The 20,599-nt window shown below is 37.0% G+C and overlaps 1 protein-coding gene across 1 annotated transcript; it reads right to left on the bottom strand.

Annotated features, from left to right (window-relative positions):
* Positions 1 to 6,208: 6,208 nt before the first annotated feature.
* LOC112868902 (high mobility group protein B2) lies at positions 6,209 to 7,042 on the bottom strand. The gene has a single exon (XM_025931896.2). The coding sequence runs from the start codon at positions 6,912 to 6,914 to the stop codon at positions 6,321 to 6,323; it is 594 nt and encodes a 197-aa protein (XP_025787681.1). The 5' UTR covers positions 6,915 to 7,042; the 3' UTR covers positions 6,209 to 6,320.
* Positions 7,043 to 20,599: the final 13,557 nt, after the last annotated feature.

Raw genomic sequence — 20,599 nt, 5'->3', positions numbered from 1 at the left:
TTCTGTGGGTTGTGTTAATATCCTGTGAGTTAACAAGCATGTTGCTTTGGATAAAAAAAGCAACTAGTTTATACTGAATTAAGTACTTTTCTTGAAGAACTTTTTTTGAATTGCTAAGGTTATCCACTGAGGAGTTCTCTTAACTGGGCTGGAGGATCTTCTAAATCCATTCAAATATATTTATAGGGCTCAATTCTTCTCTGAGGTCACAGAGGCCAAGGTCAGCCATATACCTGGGTGCTGCCAATAGATGGCCATGTACCTTCAGCTCTGGCCAGCTATTGGCATCTAAAACACCAAAGTTTTCTATTGCTTTTTGGGGGGCTAAATAGAGTTGTTTGTTGCAGTGTAACTACCCTAGAGATAAGAGTACAAAAAATGTTTTCCATTAGTAACCTTGGTAAAATGTGTTAATTTTTTTTCCAATCGGAAACTAGCTTAGAGCAAATTTTATTTATTTATTTATTTTTAAAGTAGTCTTCATGCCCAGTGCGGAGCCCAATGCAGGGCTTGAACTCACAACCCTGAGATTAAGACCTGAGCTATCTGTGATCAAGAGTCATGATGATGCTTAGCCAACTGAGCCACCAAGGCACACCAGGCAAGTTTTAAAAATATGGAGAAAACATAGATGACAGCAAAATATAAGCTGCTTGAGACTGTCCTTTATGAAATATAATTTTGAAATGTTCAAAAATTTGTGTGTTACTGTGAAAGAACATTGCATTAAAATTTAGAGGCCCAAGTTCTAAAAGAATCTCTGCTCTATGAACTTTGGCAGAAGTACTTATTCTTTCTACGTCTGCACTTTTTGTGTTAAAATTCAGGACTTTGGACTAGATCAGGAGTCAACAAACTTTTTCTGCAAGGGCCAAATAGTAAATATTTTAGGCTTTGGGGGCCAGCCTGTCTCTGATGCAACCACTCAACCTTGCCCCTATAGCAAGAAGGTAGCCATAGACGATAGGTAAATGAATGGGTGTGGCTGTGTTCCAATAAAACTGGATTTACAAAAACCTACCACTGGCTGGATATGGCCCAGGGTTTACAGTATGCTGACCTGTGCACTAGATAATAGTTTCTAAACTTGAGTGATTGTTAGAATTCCTGATTGTATCGGGTATCTGTTGCCTGGCATCACAATACATTGTGAGTAGAGTCACAACCAAAAATCTCAGTTGTACACAGCAAAAAGCATTTATTTATCCTGTGTCTGTGACTCCCCTGAGTTGGTCCTGCTGGGCGTGGTCACATGTGTTCAGTCAGCTGGGGTTAGCTCTGCCTCCTGCTGCAGATGTGTGTATGGGTCAACTGGGACAACAGGGATGGTTCTCTTCCAATATATTCATTCTACAGGTATTCTGAAGCTACCACAGATGCTCTGCTGTATCAATGGTACAGAAACAAGAGTGTGAGTGTGAATATGGGAGGCTTCTTAAAGGCCTAGGTTTGAAACTGGCACAATGACAATATCATTTCTGTCCACATGCCATGGTCCAAAGCAAGTCATAGGGACTGGTGCAAATCAAAGGGTGGAAAAATATATTCTACCCATGATAAGGTCATGGCAAGGATCATTCAATCAAACTGGGGATTTTGTTATTTTTATTTTTTAAAGCACACTATTGGGCCCCGTGCCAGAAGTTTTGAATCAGCCAGTCCCTGGCTGAGTTTAGAAATATGTAGGTACTTAACCATCTTGATGATCAGTCACTGCAGAGAACCACTCTATTAGATGCCTTCTCAGGCCACTTGCAACTCCATTTCGTTTGATTCTATGAAATGAAGAATTTCTATTTTTTTGAAAGTGCACTTTGTTCTCAAAAGGTTTTTAAATGTGATAGCCAGGCTCTGCAGTCGCTTGGCATTTCAGGGTCACAAAGCAGGCTGACCATGTCCTTGATGGAATCTCTGTTCACCCCCACACAGAGCTCTGACCTGCTTTCTCCTCACCCACTCCTCCACCTCCTCCCCAGAACTCTCCTGGTGGGGACAGCTCATCAGGCACTTCTGGAGGCAAGATGGTGATAGCCATCAGTCGGCACAGCTGGACTAAAACCAACTCATTTCACACTGCAGTGGCCGGTAATCAAACGGTACTACATGCTTTATTAATTTGTAATCACCCCCCCCCTTCCCTTTTCTTTTACTCCTAGGTCACTTAAAAATCCCTTGATTGTGCAACAGTGGGGAATAATCCTTCTTTTAAAAAGGTGGCACTTTCATTATACAATTGCTAAACTCAGCATCTAGGGGGCATTTCTCATGAATATTAAATGCTACGTTTTAAAATTTATATTTGGGGTGATTTTTCTTTTCTTGTTTGAAAGAAGCTTTTAATTGTGGCATAATGGCTGGCCTGCCACCATCAATATCCGTGGGTCAATAGTATATTAGCAGGTAGCAATGTTAGGTCTCTGTTAAGTCACAGCTGTGGTTAGGGGGAACATGGATGCCCAGATAAGCTCTTTCGTGAAAGCTGATGTCAGCATGTCATTGCCAACCACAGAAGACTTATATTCATCATTTGGCTTGCTAAAATAACATGAATTTCTTTTAAAAGTCCATACTCTTAAATTGCCAGCATATGATTTATGCAACACTGGAATTTGTCAGCTGGTTTAAGCCTACAGAGACTTATGTAGGCAGTGGGTGGGAAGAAAATGCGTGATGCAGAACCCAGTACTTTTTTTATGTTAGATATTACTCATTTTTATTAATACATTACATTTATATAGAAACGTTCTTTCACATACCATGAAACTTCTTCAAAAACGAATTTAATGAATTCTACTGATATAACCCAGATTAATTGTGCATCACCCCCTAGAGGTGGCTAGAGGTAGCCACCAAACAACCCCAAAACAAGCATTTGTTGTGTTAATGCTATTTTTGAGTGACAAGTAAAACAATAGTCATATTGTGTATAATACTTGTGTCAGTTGTTTTGCGAATGTTTCCAATTTGGGGAAAAAGAATCCACAAAGCACCCCAAACCCTCAGAAATCATTTAAAAGATAAGAAACAGGTAATAGAGGGCAGTGATCTTGCAACGGTCAGCAGACTTTTTTTTGTAGGGGGCCCAGGTGTAATATTTTCACCTTTGTGGGCTATAGGATCTCTGTTGCGCTATTCAGCTCTACTCAACTCAATTCCACTGTAGCCTGAAAGCGGCCACAGACAACACATAAACAAATGATTATGGCTATTGTTTTGTTTCGGGAGGCAAATTAATGCTCAGAGACTGAGTTTGCCTTTGCTGGCAATTTATTTTACACAGGTTCACTGCAGGAATTTCACAGGCCATACAGGAAAATGGTTCTTAATAAGCAAAAAGGAATAACAAACTCCAAGCCAATGATAGATTAATTGCACTGTTGTTCCAGGCAAGGGAGTATGGAAGGAGTAAAGTCTAAATTTAGTTGAGGGGTACCTTTATATGAGTATGTCCTCGGGAGAGATGGCTTAGTCAATTCAGAGCTGACATCCAGCTGCCAGGGCAAAAGTACAAGTCCCCTGTTGCTAGAGCAGGTTGCTAGGGAACGATGCCACTGGCATTGACAGGCCAGAGGGTCTTTCTTGGGGGTGCTTTTTGGCTTTCACCACTGCCCATAAAAGAGTTGCCTTTACCTCAGCAGGATCTAATTGCCCCAAGGTTTTCAGAGAGCTATTTAGATCAGCAAAGTGTCTTGCCCAGACCGAACACTCTCAGGTATTCCTCACAAACTCTTGGTATTTATAGTCAAAATGTCTCCTTGCCATAGTTGCTTCTTCATGTTTTTTATTGATAAGCCCCAGCAGGTCCCCTCAGCAGCTGAGCTGAATGCTTATTAATGACAACGGATGAGATGACAATATCCTGTCACAGCTTACTTCACTCTTAATCAAAACAACTTTACTCTTAAATACAATTTCATTTTTTGTCGTAAACAAGTGGATTTGGAATCAGGTCAAACCAATATACAATAGCTATAGTCCAAAAAAATTTTATTTACAAAAACAGGCAATGCGAACACCAATTAAAAGACAAGAGATTGCTAGAGAACCAATCATATATCATCTATAAGCAACCTACTTTAAATATAAATACACAGCCCTAAAGGGCTAGGGAAAGATATATTGATCTAACACTAATCAAAAGAAAATGGGAGTAGCTATATTAATTTCAAACAAATCAGACTTCAGAACAAGAAATATTATCAGGGATTAGGAGGGCTATTACATAAGTATAAAGAGGCCAGTTCTCCAAGAAGACATAACAATCCTTAATGCATATGTGTCTAACAATAGAGCTTCAAATATATGAGGCAGAAAATGACAGAACTGCAAGGAAAGGTAGACAGATCCACTATTATAGCTGGAGACTTCAACACCCTTCTCTCAGTAATTGACAGATCCAGCAGGCAGAAATTCAGTAAGAACATAGTTGAACTCAGCAGCACCATCAGTCAGCTAGATCTAATTGACAGTTATAGATTATTTTGTCCAACAAGAGCAGAATGCACATTTTTTTCCCCTCAAGTTCACATGGAATACTCACCAAGATAGACCACATCCTGGGCCATTAAACACACTTTAATACATTTAAAAGAATAGAAACCATACACTGTGGTTCTCAGACCACAGTGGAATTACACTAGAAATCAAAAACAGATAGATAGTTGGAAAATGCCAAAGTATTTGGAGATTAAACCACACACTTCTAAATAATGGCTCAAAGAAGTCTCAAGAGAAATTTAATATTTTGCATTAAATGAAAATGAAAATACAGTTTGTCAAAATTTGTAAGATGCAGCAAAAGCAATGCTTAGAGGGAAATTTATAGCACTGAATGTACATGTTAGAAAGAAGAAATATCTAAAATCAAAAAGAGGTAGTGGACTAATTAAACCCATGACCATAGATTGTTGACTCTTTATCTAAAGAATGATCAATTTGATTATAAAGTAAGCCAAATTATTTCACTCCACTCTATGTTTACAAAACCATGTAGAACCATCCAGAACCACTAGGGCATCTATCAAAATGGAACTGCAAGATAAATTAGACAAAATAAATGCAGACCTAGAATAACGCTCTTCAGCATCTATCCATGGATGATTGGCATTAGTACCCTTACCAAGCACCCAGCTCTTACCACTTTATCTGATCCCTCTTTGAACCTATATTTCTTCTTCTTTTAATATTTATTTATTTATTTTGAGAGAGAGAGAAAGAGAGGCAGAGAATCTCAAGCAGGCTCTGCGCTGTCAGCACAGAGCCTGACTCAGGGATTGATCTCACGAATGGTGAGATCATGACCTGAGCCCATGTCAAGATTCGGACTCTCAACCAACTGAGCCCCCCAGGAGCCCCTGAACCTACACTTTTAACTGACAGCTCCTTCCCTCCAATAAACTCAAACTGATCTTCCTTCTCGTCCTCATTACAATTTATATTCTTTATGCAAGAGCCCAAGTGATCTTCAAAAAATCATTCATCTTCCTAAAATTCTTTATGTTTTTCCCACTGTCTTTGATAGAAAAATCCTTAATACCTGCAAGACCTGGCATAATCTAGTGCTGTCTTCTCTCCCCAACCCAATCTTATGCTTTTGTTCCCGTTGAGTTATTATTCCTCCGAAATATTGAACACCAAGCATTTTCTTCTGGTGCACTGGGTATCTACAGTTCCCTAGAAGGTACCTTCACATTCCTCTCTGTTCTTCTAGATAATTCCTCCTTGCATTAATTTCCTACAGCTGCTATAACAAATTACCATAGCCTTGGTGGATTAAAATAACAAAATTTACTGTGGTATAGTTCTGGAGGGCAGAACTCCAAAATCAGTTTTACTAGACTGAGGTCTAGGTGTCAGCAGGGTTAACTGCTTCTGGTGGCTCTGAGAAGAGGATTTGTTTCCTTGCCTTTTTCAGTTTCTTTCTTTTTTTTTTTAATATACATAATTTTATTACAATTTTTTTTTAAAAAAACAAAACGCAAAATTCTAAAAAACCCAAATTTACTATTGATACTAATTCCTACAAGTTTGCTGTGTTACAGTACACAAGTCAAGAAATTAAGAAAACCATTAAATATTTAGAAACATTCAACATCAGAAGCTTTAAAATCTAACTGTATGTAGTAGCCCCTCAAAAAGCTACAACCTGCATTCTTAAAAAAGTATTTTCTCTACAAAGAATCTTATCTATACAAAATACAAAAATCTGTACAGTTTTTATACTGAAGCTAATATTGAGCTGCACTTGAATTCACATTCTTAGCAAAACAATTGCCTGAGCACACACGCACACTCCACACATATCATTACAGGATAGCCATTTATTCTTCATCTTCCTCCTCCTCCTCATCCTCTGGTTCATTCTTCTTCTTTGAACCTGTAGGCCTACCAGGGCCCTTCTTTCCCACTTCACTTTTGCCCTTGGTGCGATATGCAGCAATATCCTTTCCATACTTCTCTTTTAGCTTAGCCGCCTTCTGTTCATATGATTTTTTATCTTTGGCTGACTGTTCAGACCACATTTCACCCAATTTTTTTGCAGTATCCCCAATGGGTAAACCAGGGTGTTCACTTTTGATCTTTGGGTGATGTTCAGAACAAAACAGGAAGAATGCAGACGGAGGCCTTTTAGGAGCATTGGGGTCTTTCTTCTTTCCTTTCTTGTCACCTTTGGGAGGAACATAATTTTTCATCTCCCTGTCATAGCGAGCTTTGTCACTTTTTGCCATATCTTCAAATTTCGACTTTTCCTTCTCAGACATGGTCTTCCATCTCTCGGAACATTTCTTGGAGAATTCAGCAAAATTGACCGAAGAGTCTGGGTGTTTCTTCTTGTGCTCTTCCTGGCAGGTCTGCACGAAGAAGGCGTACGAGGACATCTTGCCCCGTGGCTTGCTGGGGTCTCCTTTACCCATGGTGACAGACGGTGTCTATCTGGTGGTAGCTTTTCCTCAGAGTCCCGCGGAGGGGCCGGATCCAACAGAGATGCTTCCTTCCCAGGGCTCCGGCGTGAACTGGTTTATCTGCCTTTTTCAGTTTCTAGTGGATACCTGAACTTCTCTGTTTGTGGCCTCTTCTTCCATCTTCTAAGCACATTGCCTTCTCCTCTGACTGACTGCTCCTGCATCTCTCTTACTTGTGAGGTCATTTAAGGGCCTATCTGTATAATCTAGTGTGTCTCCGCATTTTAAGATCCTTAACTCAATCATGTCTGCAAAGTCCATTCACCACTGAAGGTAACATTCACAGGTTCTGGACATTAAGATGTGGACACTTCTGGAGACCTTATTCAGCCTACAGCCTACCACACTATTCATCTTCCACATTTTGGTTTCTATGTCTTTCCCCCAGAGAGGATGACTTGACCCTCCAATCTCCAGTCTCCAATGTGCTCCCTCACATTGTCTCATTCAGCAAACCCTCTCTTTTTATTTCACCTCAATTACTTTTCAGTTTAACATCTGCTCTTTCACCAGGCTTTAAGCCAAAAAGGTCAGAGAACATGTCTATTTTATCATTGTTGAGTAAATAACCTAGTGATGTGGGGGTGCATTTTCACTTTTGCCACCAAAGGGCACAACTTGGTTTCCTTAAGCAACTTGAATTTATGATAACGACATTTGAAGTAACATTTTCCTTTTTTAACTTGTTCAATTTTTCCAGCGTACTTTCTTTTACAATAGGCTGAGGGAAAGCATTTTTAGGAAAATTTTCTTTCTGGCAAGAAAAACAAAACAAAACAAAATAAAATACCCCAAATTAAAAGCCCTGTAAGCATGTAAGTTATCAAGTGTTTTCACACTTAGTGCACTCTGCCCTCTTCTCAAAGAAATAGAAATTATAATATCTGTACAACAACAATCCTTACCAATTATGGGGTTTTTTGCATTTGCATTTTTATGGAAGTATATTTAACATACAATAAAATGTGTAAGTATTTACCATTCACATTTTAATTAACAACTGAATGCTTCAAAGCTAACTCTTTGGCAGGTCTATAAAAACAAAATAAATGACCTTCAATTTTTAACTACTTTTTTATGGCCTTAAGCACTATACCTGTTTGTGGTAAAAACTATGGAATAGAAAGAACCCAGATAGGAAAATAAAAATCATGAATAATATCACTACCCAGCAATCATTAGTCTTTATCCTGAGTGGCCAGGTGTCATTTTTGGTCCCTTCTGTGAGCTCTCTTCACTTTTCTCAGATAGGTCTATCCAGTCCCAGCTATAAATACTGTTTATATGTCAGTGACCCCCAAAATCTATTATCTCCTCTTTTACCTCTCCCTGGCCTACAGAGGACTTGGCATCTCTGCTTGAATGTCCAATGGATATCCCAAATATAACATTTGCTGAAATAGAACCTTTGACTTTTGCTCCTTCTCATTGTCCTTCCCGGTCACATCAGTATTTCATTCCAAAAATTTAGGATGTGACTTTGAAAAGTGATACCAAAAAAATCACAAAAATAACTTAAATTAGTGCAGAATTCTTAATGAACTAGTTAGAACTTGATTTTTTTAAAATTTTTTAGGTTATTTATTTATTGTGAGAGACAGAGAGTGAGTGGGGGAGAGGCAGAGAGAGAGAGGGAGAGAGAATTCCAAGCAGGCTCCACACTGTCAGCACAGAGCTCAAACCACAAATTCATGACCTGAACCAAAACCAAGAGTTGGATGCTTACTGACTAGCCACACAGTTGCCCCAAACTATTCAGAATTTAACACCCAGGAAAACAACCAAATATTCTGTAAGCAAGAAGTTAGTGTTTGGTAAAGGTCAGATGGTAGAGGGAAAGATGACTTTGAAGTGATTGATGGTGGATAAGTCAAGTAACTAAACATTTGAGAGAGGTGTAGTTTCTCTAGCTCTCTGTCTCTCTCTCTTTCTTTGTCTCCCACTCTCTTCCAAGTTTAAATTCTCCAAAACTGTGAATCTGAATGATTCTACCAGTTGTTACTCAATATAGGACATCTAATCAAATAGAATATTCACACCAACCTTTACAGCGACAGGCCAGCCTAGATCTTTGGTCTTTGGGTCAAGTATCTCTGATCAGTTAGTTGTAGCTGGGGCTGGGCTAACTTTATGGGTATGTGACCTGTGCAGTCACATGTGGTCATGCTTAGAAAGGTTCCATGCTTGGTTTAATGCTCTGTTTTCGCTATCTAGAAATTCTTAATAATTTTTGAACAAGGGACTGTTCCATTTTTATTTTGCACTAAGTGCCACAAATTATGTTGTCAGTCATATTTTACTGAGAATGATCAACAGAGCATTAAGGATCATTTCAGAGAGAGGCTATGGTGTGCAGGGCTTTGCAGACTTCTAGAAAAGCATAGTGTAACTTGAATATACCTTGCTTGGATTCCCAGAACTCTAGTGCAAAAGTAGAAACAATAAATTAAAAATTACTAAATCGTCCATGAAATTTATAATCACTCTGCTAGCAAAAATATTTAGCAATACAGTTAAAAGACCAGTGAAAACCGTAGTAGCATATATGTTCATTCTATGGTCATCCTGCAATATTTTTTAAAATGTGAAACTTACTAATCCATCTAGAAAAAATGGTCAAATGATATAAATGATTAATTTACATAATTTACATAAAATTTATTTATTTACATAAAGGAAATTAAAAGGTAGGTAAACACATGAAAACACATTTAGCCTAGTGAGTCATCTAGAGAAGTCTAAATTATATTTTTTTATAAAATTGATAGTGTTTAAAAATAATAGTGTGGTCATCAACAGAAGGAAGAGGACTCTCTTATCTGCTAGGGAAAAGGTTAATTGATGGAATCGACTCGGTAATAACTATTTTCTTAAAGCATACATATTCCAGCAGTGCTACTTCTGGATATTTGTCTTAAGAAAATAATTACTTTTGTATGCATGACATAACTATAAAGCTATTTTGAAACATTTTTTTATATTTGTGAAAAGTTGATCTTACATGTATAGAATAATATAAGTAATATATTTTACATAATATATTTGCATATATATGCATATATATATATATACACACACACACCATACACACAGTATGTAGAAGAATATATATTAGAATTTAAATAGTGGTTGGTGAGATTATGAGTGACTTTAACATTTGCATTTAAAAATTAGAAGGAGATATTATATGAGCAATAATAAAAGTTATTTCCAGAAAATGTATGCAGTGACAGGGTAAGTCAAGGAACAGTTTTATCAAGGAAAAGGAAGCAGTTTCCTTGAAGGCCTAGTTCCAAGTTTTCTCAAGTGATTTACCTCCAGGAATAAGTTCCATCCACTCCAGCATTCCTGGTCCTCAAAGACCTTCAGATTCCTTCAGTGCATGGAAGAGAACCACAAACTGTACCAAAAGTCTTAAAAATGTTGTGATCAATAATTCAGTAATTTTACATCAGGGCTTTCTCTAAGCCAATGATTTAAAAATGCACAGAATGATTCACATGTAAGAAGGTTTATCATTCCACGAATTATGATGAAAAGTGGGAAATTTCCTGGAAGTGTAGCAAGAGCATATTGCTAGATAAATTATGGCACATTCAATGCAATTATTTAATATCCCGTATTGAAAGAGTGTTTTAGAATACATACATGAACATGTTAGCCTTTATGAAAATGAAGGAAACCTGATTTAACATGGAGTTGGGCAGGCCTGAAGGGGCGTTCTCACGTAGAACCACTCCTTGCAGCCTGCATCACCAGCAGGAAGAAGGAAAATAAGAATTATTTCGACAAGGGTGGGCACTTTTCACATAAGAATTTTATCTCCTGCCTTTAATGAAAGAAAGTTCCCCTCCCTGACCCAGCAACAATGCACTAACCACCATTTACAGCCAATGAGAAACCATTACAACTCAAACTCTTCCCCAGCAAACTTTTGTTCAAAATAATCCTCCCCAATTTCCTTAAAGCCTAAAATAAATAAATAAAAAATAAATAAATAAATAAATAAATAAATAAATAAATAAATAAAATATTAAAAAAGAGATCTTTCCATTTGTCTCTTTGGACCTGCCTATGGTTCATTGTAGCTTGCTTGTCCCAACTTGCAATTCCTCTGCTATCCCTGTATAAACTCATTTTTACTTAAATAAAATTGCTCTTTTCTCTGTTTCAAGTTAACACCTTCATGCATTTATTTTACAAAAAAATAAGCCTGTTAAGAATATCTTGATAGGTTCTTCTGGTAGGTAGAATATTGGCCTTCTAAAGATGTCCACATCCTAATCCCTAGAACCTGTGAATATGTTACTTTACATGGCATAAGTACTTTGCAGATGTGATTAAGGTTAAGGATTGAAATGGGGAGACTATCCTGGGTTATTTGGGTGGCTAATGAAATCATAAGGGTCCTTTATAATGGAACAACTTTCCCCACTATATTTATGGAGAGATGTTGTTGGCCTTGAAGATGTGTGCTTCACACATGGCCTTGTGGTTCACACATGGTTCATGGCCTTGGCCATGAACCAAGGAATGTGGGTGGCTTCTAGAACCTGGAAAAAACAAGGAAATGTATTTTCCCCTAGAGTTTCTACAGGGGTCCACAAACCTACTAAACTTTGGTTTAAGCTTGTGTTGGGACTTCTGACGTACAGACCTGTGAGATAAATTAATGTTGTTTCAAACTACTATGTTTTACAGTAATTTGTCACAGCAGTAGAGAAAACTAATACAGTTCCTCTATCAGAGAGAGAGAGAGAGAGAGAGAGAGAGAGAGAGAAAGACAGAAAGACATTATGTTTAGATTGGAAAAATAGTTCCTGAGTTTGGAGAAAACATGAGGCTATGAGAACAGAGAGGGCATAGGTCTGAGAGAAAAAGATGGCAAAGTCCTGAGGGATAAGGATAGCACCATGAGTCTAGACATAAGGGATCAGGAATGGGTGTGAAGAAGAATATGGAAACAGTGGAAGGCCACAGTCTTGAAGGGACCATGCAGAGACAAACAAGGAATGTCATAAGGTGATGCTAATTTTTTATTGATTGCTTCTTTCCTCCAACACCTTGATACTCCATAAACCCAGGAACTCACCTAATCCTAAAAAAGGAACAAAGTGAGGGGCTCTGAAAAGATTGGGGATAAAGATGAAATTTTCTTGCCAAACCAGTGATATGGGGGTACAAATTATATGTTGAATAAAAAAAGAAATTAAGGAAGTTATATTTTTGCACAGCTGAGGTTATAGCCTGATAAGATAACACAAGGTATCAGTTTATCAGAGCAGACTTGTAAGAACCAGAAATCTAACCCTGTATCAAACTTTGTTAGTAACTTCAAGTCCATAGATCAAGAAACAAAGAGAAAGCAAAGAGAGGTCTGAGACATCAAGTGTGGCTCCCCAGGTACTTTCTCACAAGGATCTCACTCTCTTTAGCTAGAATAATAGATGGGGTTGCCAAGTGAGGTTTTCTGGGTATGTGACACAATAGGCAATTATGTGTGAATTATGAAACATTGCCATTTTATACCCTTGCTATTGTATAGTTAATGCGACCTCCTTAAAGGATCCATGACTCATAGATTTATTTATTGTCTGTAAATGGGTTTATTTATTATAAGCGATCCTTTAACCAAAGACATTTGGTCATTGTTAGATAAGGTCTCTTTCCCTTAAGAAATATAATTAGTCTAATTACCCAAAGGCCTAGTGGATAAGGATATTAGTTATCTGTTTGCTTTTATTTATTTTTTTTCTTTACCTTGGGGGCACCCCTTGGAAAGAGAGTGAATGGATCATAAACTATTGGCTTTAACTCCTTTCATCTGATAATTTGTAACAACTATGGTAACTATTATTGACATATCCTTAAAAAGAAAAGGGCTTTAGAAAATAGTAGTGAAGTCGGAAGACAAAAGATAATGTGGAACATACTTTTAAGTACAATTCTCAATTTGTAAGGTGTTCTCGATTTTCATACCAGGTAATGAAGTTATGATAGTGTATAAAACTTTAATATTTGTGACCAATTTAAAGTCAGGGGACAACCTGGGATTGATTTTGTTGTATAACTGATCCATAGAATTGCATAATGGGTTCCTTGATAGCATAGATTTGAAGTGTTAGATGGAGCAGAAACATTGCTTATGGTCCACTCTTCCACAAAGGGTGTGAGGGTGAAATGGAGAAATAAGTCACCACTATGTCCTCTGTGTCCTAGCCATTCGTGTGGGATTTAGGGGGAGAGAAAGTTATGCGACAAGGCAGAGTAGGGGCAGTGAATGCTGTGACATAGACATAGGTCTTTCTTTATTAAGAGATGTGAGCTCCTTTTGAGAGAACAATTGCTATCTCTTAAACAATTTTCTTGACTTTAGGAGTAAAGAGATGTGTTTGAAACCAGAGTAATGGATTATCTCCTCACCCTCCCCAGTTCAACACACACACACACACACACACACGCACACACACACACACATAAACACATACACACAGCACAGCACATTCAATTTTTTCCTTACTCTAGATTCGAGGAGAAGAGGGGCTGGGTTGGGCTTCATGCCAGAGATGCTCTCATGGGTCAGTGGGAGAGAAGCAGAACTCCAACAGGCTTCTAGATAAAATATTGAGGACCATCACTTTAGGGCTCCTTTAATGGCATCAGCCACTCCTGTGTGACAGACATATTCCCTGAACTCCATCTTCCTCGCTACTGAGGACCAGAGTAGTTTATGTACAAACTGATGGTGACTACAAGATCACCTAGAAGTATTTTCCATTCCAGAATATGGATTGAGAAAAAAATACACATATCCATTCTATTTCTTATTTATTTGTAATATCTTTCCATTTTAAATGCAAATCTACAGTCTTTAAGCTACTATTGGTAAAATAGGTTTTTCAGGAGAGTCAGATTTTAAGCTCCGTTTGACTGCATTGTTTCTATGCATTTTGAGTTCTCAACCAGTACCAACCGGCCTATGAAGTTTTGGAACATAGCCCATTTGTAGCCTGGAAATGTAAATAAGCACCAATATAATTATCAGACTCACTTATTCATAGTGTCATTCCCTGAACTAATTTACATGTTCATGTTGTTGGCAGCACACCCTTTAATGACCTGGATGCCCCCATTAGATTGGCCTGTTTTGTCCCAGCAGGCCATGACACCCTGAAACATTCAGCTTGGAATTAATAATCTACCATGGTAATTAGCAACCCAGTAGAAATGAAAAGATCACAGCTAAAGTCATAGCTATTTATTTAAGAGAAAATTATTAAGTAGGTGTTCAAGATTGTTTCTACGTGCTCAACCTCAGGGAGTGTTTTTGTAAATTGCAAGTTTGCTCTTTCCAACATAAAAAGACAAAACAGCAGTAATAAATATATTCTCTGGAGGGAAAATATAGACATTTAATTTGGATGGTTGGCTTTATCAAAAAAGTATTATCTCAGTTGTATGTGAAAAACACACACTCACTTGCACACACTCACACAGACTCACACAGATGCATATACACAAAGTAAAAGCAGTGGCTGGTAGTGTTTTTCAATTGATTCAACTCTATTATATCACTGAAGGTTCAATGGCACAAAAATCCACTCTAGAAAAAGGGAAATTTACAGAAAAAAAATGAGCAGTTCGTAGATGAGTACAGTCCTCACTCTTCGATTTATTACTGTATGATTGTGAAAAACATGGCATTTAAATACAAATTATTTTATTATTAGCATGGGTGATGGTCAAAGAATGATATTCCTTAGTACCAAAAAAAAAAAAAAAAACGACAAACATACTTCAATGCCATATTTAACTGGGACCAGGATGTTTGAAACTGTTCTGCTCACAGTAAATACAATCCAAATGTTTTCTTTTAGGAGGGGAATGTCCTCTGCAATGTAGAAACTTGTAAGTAGAATAGGAAATCACATAGTTTAAATCAGATTTATTAAACAAGTAATTTAATTTTCTCAATGTACTAAAGTTTAAGAGAAGTCAGACACTTGGGAATTTTGCTGATCCACTTCTAACTGGTATTCCCCCAAGATTTTATTTCCATTCCTTTCGTAAAGCCTGTCTGTTCAGATGTATATAATGCTCCTTAGATTTCCTTGATCTTGTCCTCCTTGCTGTTCTCGCCACAGCCGCCAGACTCTGAACATTCCTATGCAGTCCTATCACGTGTAAAGTTGAAACAACTAGCCTTATTAACACAAGTTTGAAAGTGTTTCTTATTGTCAACCTTAACAGTATAATAATATAAGAAAATGGGGGGGGGGGGAGAGAGGGAAAAACAAAACAAAGCTTCAATCCAGAAGTTATATATTACTTTTAGCCAAGAGATCTCTCCAAGATTTATCCTGTGTTCTATGCTGCAAGATGAGAAGGAAACTACATTTTACTTTTTCTAAATTATTTCCCTCAGAAATAGATCTTTTCCATGGTTTGTTCTAATGGTTTTATAAAATACTACTCATTTATCTTGCTCATTTCTCTTTTAGTTCATTTTGTTTTGTATTTTTAGGAAGACATCTCCAGGACTGTTAGAACACTTGATAATTGCTGTTTGTTAGAAATAACCTACTCTTTAAGCTAGTGGATGAAGAGGAAAATAATAAGAAACACATACATGATGAGTCTTTAAAACCTTTTGCCTGAAAGGACCAATCTCACAACAGGATATTATTACCCAACACAATGACAGTCTTTTCTGATCCGATTGCACAGAATTATTTCCTTCTGCTCTATTCAAAACCACCCATTGGCTAAAGAACTTCTTATCTTTTGACAGAATAAGCTCTAGAGAAAGTACAGTTGATAAAAGAAGTTCTGTCTAATGGTTAAAGCTGAGAATTAAGTTAGAATTTCCTGGTGTAAGTTGGTCATACAGAGATTTTTGTATTTCTTGCTCTTTTGGTTTAGTTATCACATCTGAAATGTATTGCCAAGCCATGAAATAGGATTACTGATCTTCTTAACTATTAGTGAATTCTTTTTCATCTCCAGAGGAGTATTTTTGCATGGGGATAATAACTTTTCCTCACATTTGATGATCTTTTGCAATCCATTATCTATTTAGTTCTGTCTTTTATACTGTTTCTGTATTTATATCAATCTCTCTCTCTCTCTTGGTTTTCCAACATAAAAACTGAAAATAAGTTACTATAGGGAGGGAATCATATTTATTACATACTTCATCTGTATTTCCTCATGTATCTCAGGGAAAAAAATACTGTACAAATTGATAGTTACTTAATAAAAACTTACTGAGTTGGGCTGACCAACTGGGAATATGTTGTATCAGCTGATAAGCCTGTCATTCTCTAAGCTTCCACATGATGTAAAGTGAACAATCCTATAATACTTTTCACTAATTCACTACAATGTATTCTTACCTAATATCTTCTGTCTGAATTTTCTCAGTAGTCACTAAAACTTTCTTAATATAGATCTGGTACTTTTGGCATTGGGAGAACTTTTCATTTCCTTCAAATGCAAGTTCAGAATAAAGAGAGCTATTGGTGAAGTTGTTTCTCTAAAGAGAAGGCACTTCTGTGTCTTGAATGAACTCCATTTCTGCAGTGATTTACTGGAAAAGGAGTAAGGATATGATATACCAGAAAAGATGCCTGAGATGAAGTCTTAATGAAAACTTAGAAAAAGGAGATAACATACCCTTTTGTGTTTGCTTTCTGGTGTTTTAGGAACAGAGCTGAATTAGTCATATTCCATATTTAATAACACAGTTACAATAGGTTCCTATACAAAGTCTTATGTGTTTGATGCATGTACTAGAATATTTATGCATCCTTGAAAAATACACTGTTATGTAGCAAATATTTTAATTTTCTCAAAATAGTACTCAATTATAATGTCATGCTTTTTTTCACTATTTTAACTCAACATTCCATCTATGTTGCTGTATCATTGCTTAGATCTAAGGCATAGTATTTATAGGCTGCATGCATCACATTTTACTTATTCATTTCCCAGATGATGGACATCTGAGTGCTCTCAAGTCCTTGCTACAACAAACAACACTCTGTAACATCCCTACCTATAGTCTTTTTGGGATGTGTGTGACAGTTTTTCAGTGCAATTGCTGAATCATATAATGTAATTCATATATTACTAACTATTGCTACATTATCCTCCAGAATGACTGCAGCAGGGAGGAGGGAGATTATTGTTTCCTCATATTTCTCTATTACTTGGTATATCTATTTCTGTATAACAAATTACCTCAGAACTTGACTTAAAAAGATTTATTATCCCAGTTTTTGTGGGTGAGAAATCCGAGTGTGGCTTAGCTGGGCGACTCCGGGTCAAGGTCTATTGCAGTGAAGCTGTGAGCTAGGGCTGTGGTCTCATCTGAAGGCTCAATTTGGGGAAGATTCACTCCAAGTTATTTCTGTGGTTGTTGTAGGATTTAGTTCTCAATGAAATATTGGGCTGAGAGCTTCAATTCCTTATTAGCTGTTTGCTGAAGGCCTCCTTTAATTCCTTGCCACATAGACCACTTTCTAGGGCAGCTCACAACATGGCAGCTGGTTTCATAAGAGTAAGCATGTGAGAAGGGAAGAGAGAGCAAATGAGATAGAAGCCACACTCTTTGCAATCTAATCCTTGAGGTGACATCCTCTCACTTTTGCCATATTACATTTGTTAGAGGCAAGCAGTAGGTCCAGGCTCTCTGTTTCCTTCCCCAGTTGAACTGTTAGAAAGCAATCATACATAGCACTTAGAAAAGTGGGTTTTGGAATTAGACATCTCTGTGTCTGGATCCCGATTCTGCCTCTGCCTATATTTATGATCCTAGGCAAATTGCTTACTTGCATAAAACTCAGTTTTCTCATCAGTACAGTGAAGATAATACTAGAGTCTATTTCATGAAATTATTTTGACAATTTAATAAAATAAAACATTAGAAATCCTTAGCATGATATATATGGCACATATAAATTTTTCAACCAGCATTTCCTACTGTTATTTTAATTAAAGTATGTCTTTTATATTGGGATTTATATTGAGAGAATGATGACAAAAATATGCTTTCTTCGGATGTATATTCTGCAAAAATGGGAAAGAATGGAAATAAGAAGACATTGGATATTAAGGAGAATGTTCAGCAAAATCCAGGAAGTCATGAAAGAATCTGAGCCTGTCTGGAAGATGGCCAAAATAGACATCTTTCTGTAAGATTTGAATATTTTTAAATGTATCATTTGGAGGAGAAAATCAATAGAGAGACGTATTTTTTTAGATGGTTAGAATGGATGGAGGGTTTCAGTTAGAAAAAACAAAATAAAAAAAGAATTAAAAAAAGGAAAGAAAAACAGTGAGTAGGAAGTATGAAATAAACTAGACTTCAAGATTAAACAATTGGCAGAAATAATCAATTTTTATGGGTAAGACGATACTAACTTTTAGTTACTTAGGATTATTCTACTTATTTAAACCTCTCTAATATTAAAAAAATTCCATATGAATGAGTTCAGTCAACTTTTTGGCTATTGATGTTATTCTTTGCAAATGAGTGACAGAGGCTGCATTTCAGCATGGGGACATGGGAGGTGAAGTAACGTCAAAAGCATTTCACACTTGTAGGGGCGCCTGGGTGGCGCAGTCGGTTAAGCATCCGGCTTCAGCCAGGTCACGATCTCGCGGTCCGTGAGTTCGAGCCCCGCGTCAGGCTCTGGGCTGATGGCTCGGAGCCTGGAGCCTGTTTCCGATTCTGTGTCTCCCTCTCTCTCTGCCCCTCCCCCGTTCATGCTCTGTCTCTCTCTGTCCCAAAAATAAATAAAAACGTTGAAAAAAAAAAATTTAAAAAAAGCATTTCACACTTGTGTTTTAGTAAGAACCCAGTGCTGGGGCCAATGGAACTACTCTGACAAGGGATCTCTCCACATGTACTGTGTTCACAGGGCTCCTATCAGTCAAATGTGATCAATCATCTGCTTTCAACAGTAGTGCTGGCCAACTGGTGTCTTACTGCCATGCATTATTCATCTCAACATAAAGGATAAACTCAGCTCTGTTAACCACTGCCCAAGGGCCCTCAGAATCAAGAAAGGAATATGTGGTTTTGGAATTGTGTTTCTTTGTGGGAAGGGAAAAAGCAGACTAGCCATAAGCACTTGCCAATACAATTCAGTTAATAAAATATGTGTAGTCAAAGTAGTTTTTAGAGGTTGCTTATTATGGTATCAGAAAAATTTCTAGAAACTAAGACCAAAGCAGGCACAATTAGTTTTTACTTCATTTTTATGTAAACTTTGTTTAGATGGATTATGTTTCTGGACAAAGTATATTCAGTTGAGCTGCCTAGCTAATAGATAAGGAAACCATATAAAAAATGCTGAACTATGTAAAAAATCTCAAAGCATCCTGTTTGAAATCTCAGCTTTTGACAGGCAATGAATTAAATAGTAATGGTAAGGTAATTAAAAACTCTGAGAATCATATGAAATAAGTTTATTGTGAAAATGGCAAAGATTATCAGTAAATACCTATAAACACACAGTCATGTGCACACACACACACACACACAGAAAATAATAGAGAGAGAGAGAGAGAGAGAGAGAGACAGGGAGGGAGGGAGAGTGGAAGGGGAGATAGAGATAGATGAAATGAGGGAGATTGATTTTTCTTAACTGTAAAAATTTAGCTCCCTTTATGTTAAAGTTATGATATAAACCAGCATTTAGCAAAATGTTCCTTTTTTAAAAACCAGCTATATTGAGGTATAGTTGATGTACAAAGAATCACACATATTTAATGTGTGCAATTTGATGAGTTTGGACATATGTGAACATGCATGACACCATCGCCAGAAATCAAGGTAATATACATATCTAATACCTCTCAGAGTTTTCTCACGTCTCCTCATTTTCTTTTTTTGTGTTTGGTAAGAACACTTAACATGAAATCTACCCTTTTAACAACTTTCAGTGTGCACAATACATATTATTAACGGTAGGCACTATGTTGAACAGCAGATCTTGAGGACTTATTGATCTAGCATAACTACAACTTTATACCCATTGAATAATAAATCCTCATTTCCCCAACCCCCAAATCCCTGGAAATCACTATTGTATTATCTGCCTCTATGAGTTTGACTATTTTAGATAACTCATATAAATGGAATCATGTAATATTCATCTTTCTGTACTGGCTTATTTCACTTAGCAGAATGTCCTCAAGTTTATCTATGTTGTCACAAATGGCAAGACTTCCTTCTTTAATCAGGCTGAATTATATTCCATTGTATGTCTATACCTCATGGGCTTTATCTGTGCATCTGTCAATGGACACTTAGGTTGTTTCCATGTCTTGGCTATTGTGAATAATATTGTAATGAACGTTGGCCTTTAGGTATCTCTTTGAGATCCTGATTTCAAATCTTTTGGATATATGCCCCAAAATGGGATGGTTAGATCATATGGCACTCTATATTTGTTTTTCATAGCTACTGAGCCATTTTACTTTCTCACAAATTCTATACAAGAGTTTCAATTTCTCCACAAAATTATCAACACTTATTTTTTTTTATTGTTGTTGTTGATAGGCATCCTAAAAGTTGTGATGTGACATCTCATTGTAGTTTTGATTTGCATTTTCCTGATAATTCCTGA

The sequence above is a fragment of the Puma concolor genome, chromosome A3 (genome assembly GCF_028749965.1).
Source record: "Puma concolor isolate L17-30 chromosome A3, mPumCon1.1.hap2, whole genome shotgun sequence".
Taxonomy (NCBI): domain Eukaryota; kingdom Metazoa; phylum Chordata; class Mammalia; order Carnivora; family Felidae; genus Puma; species Puma concolor.
The sequence above is the reverse complement of the archived record's forward strand: the minus strand, read 5'-3'. Positions and strand labels throughout refer to the sequence as shown.

What these genes read in the sequence shown, in the direction of transcription:
- LOC112868902 (XM_025931896.2), bottom strand. Translation starts at nt 6,914, where the DNA reads ATGGGTAAAGGAGACCCCAGCAAGCCACGGGGCAAGATGTCCTCGTAC.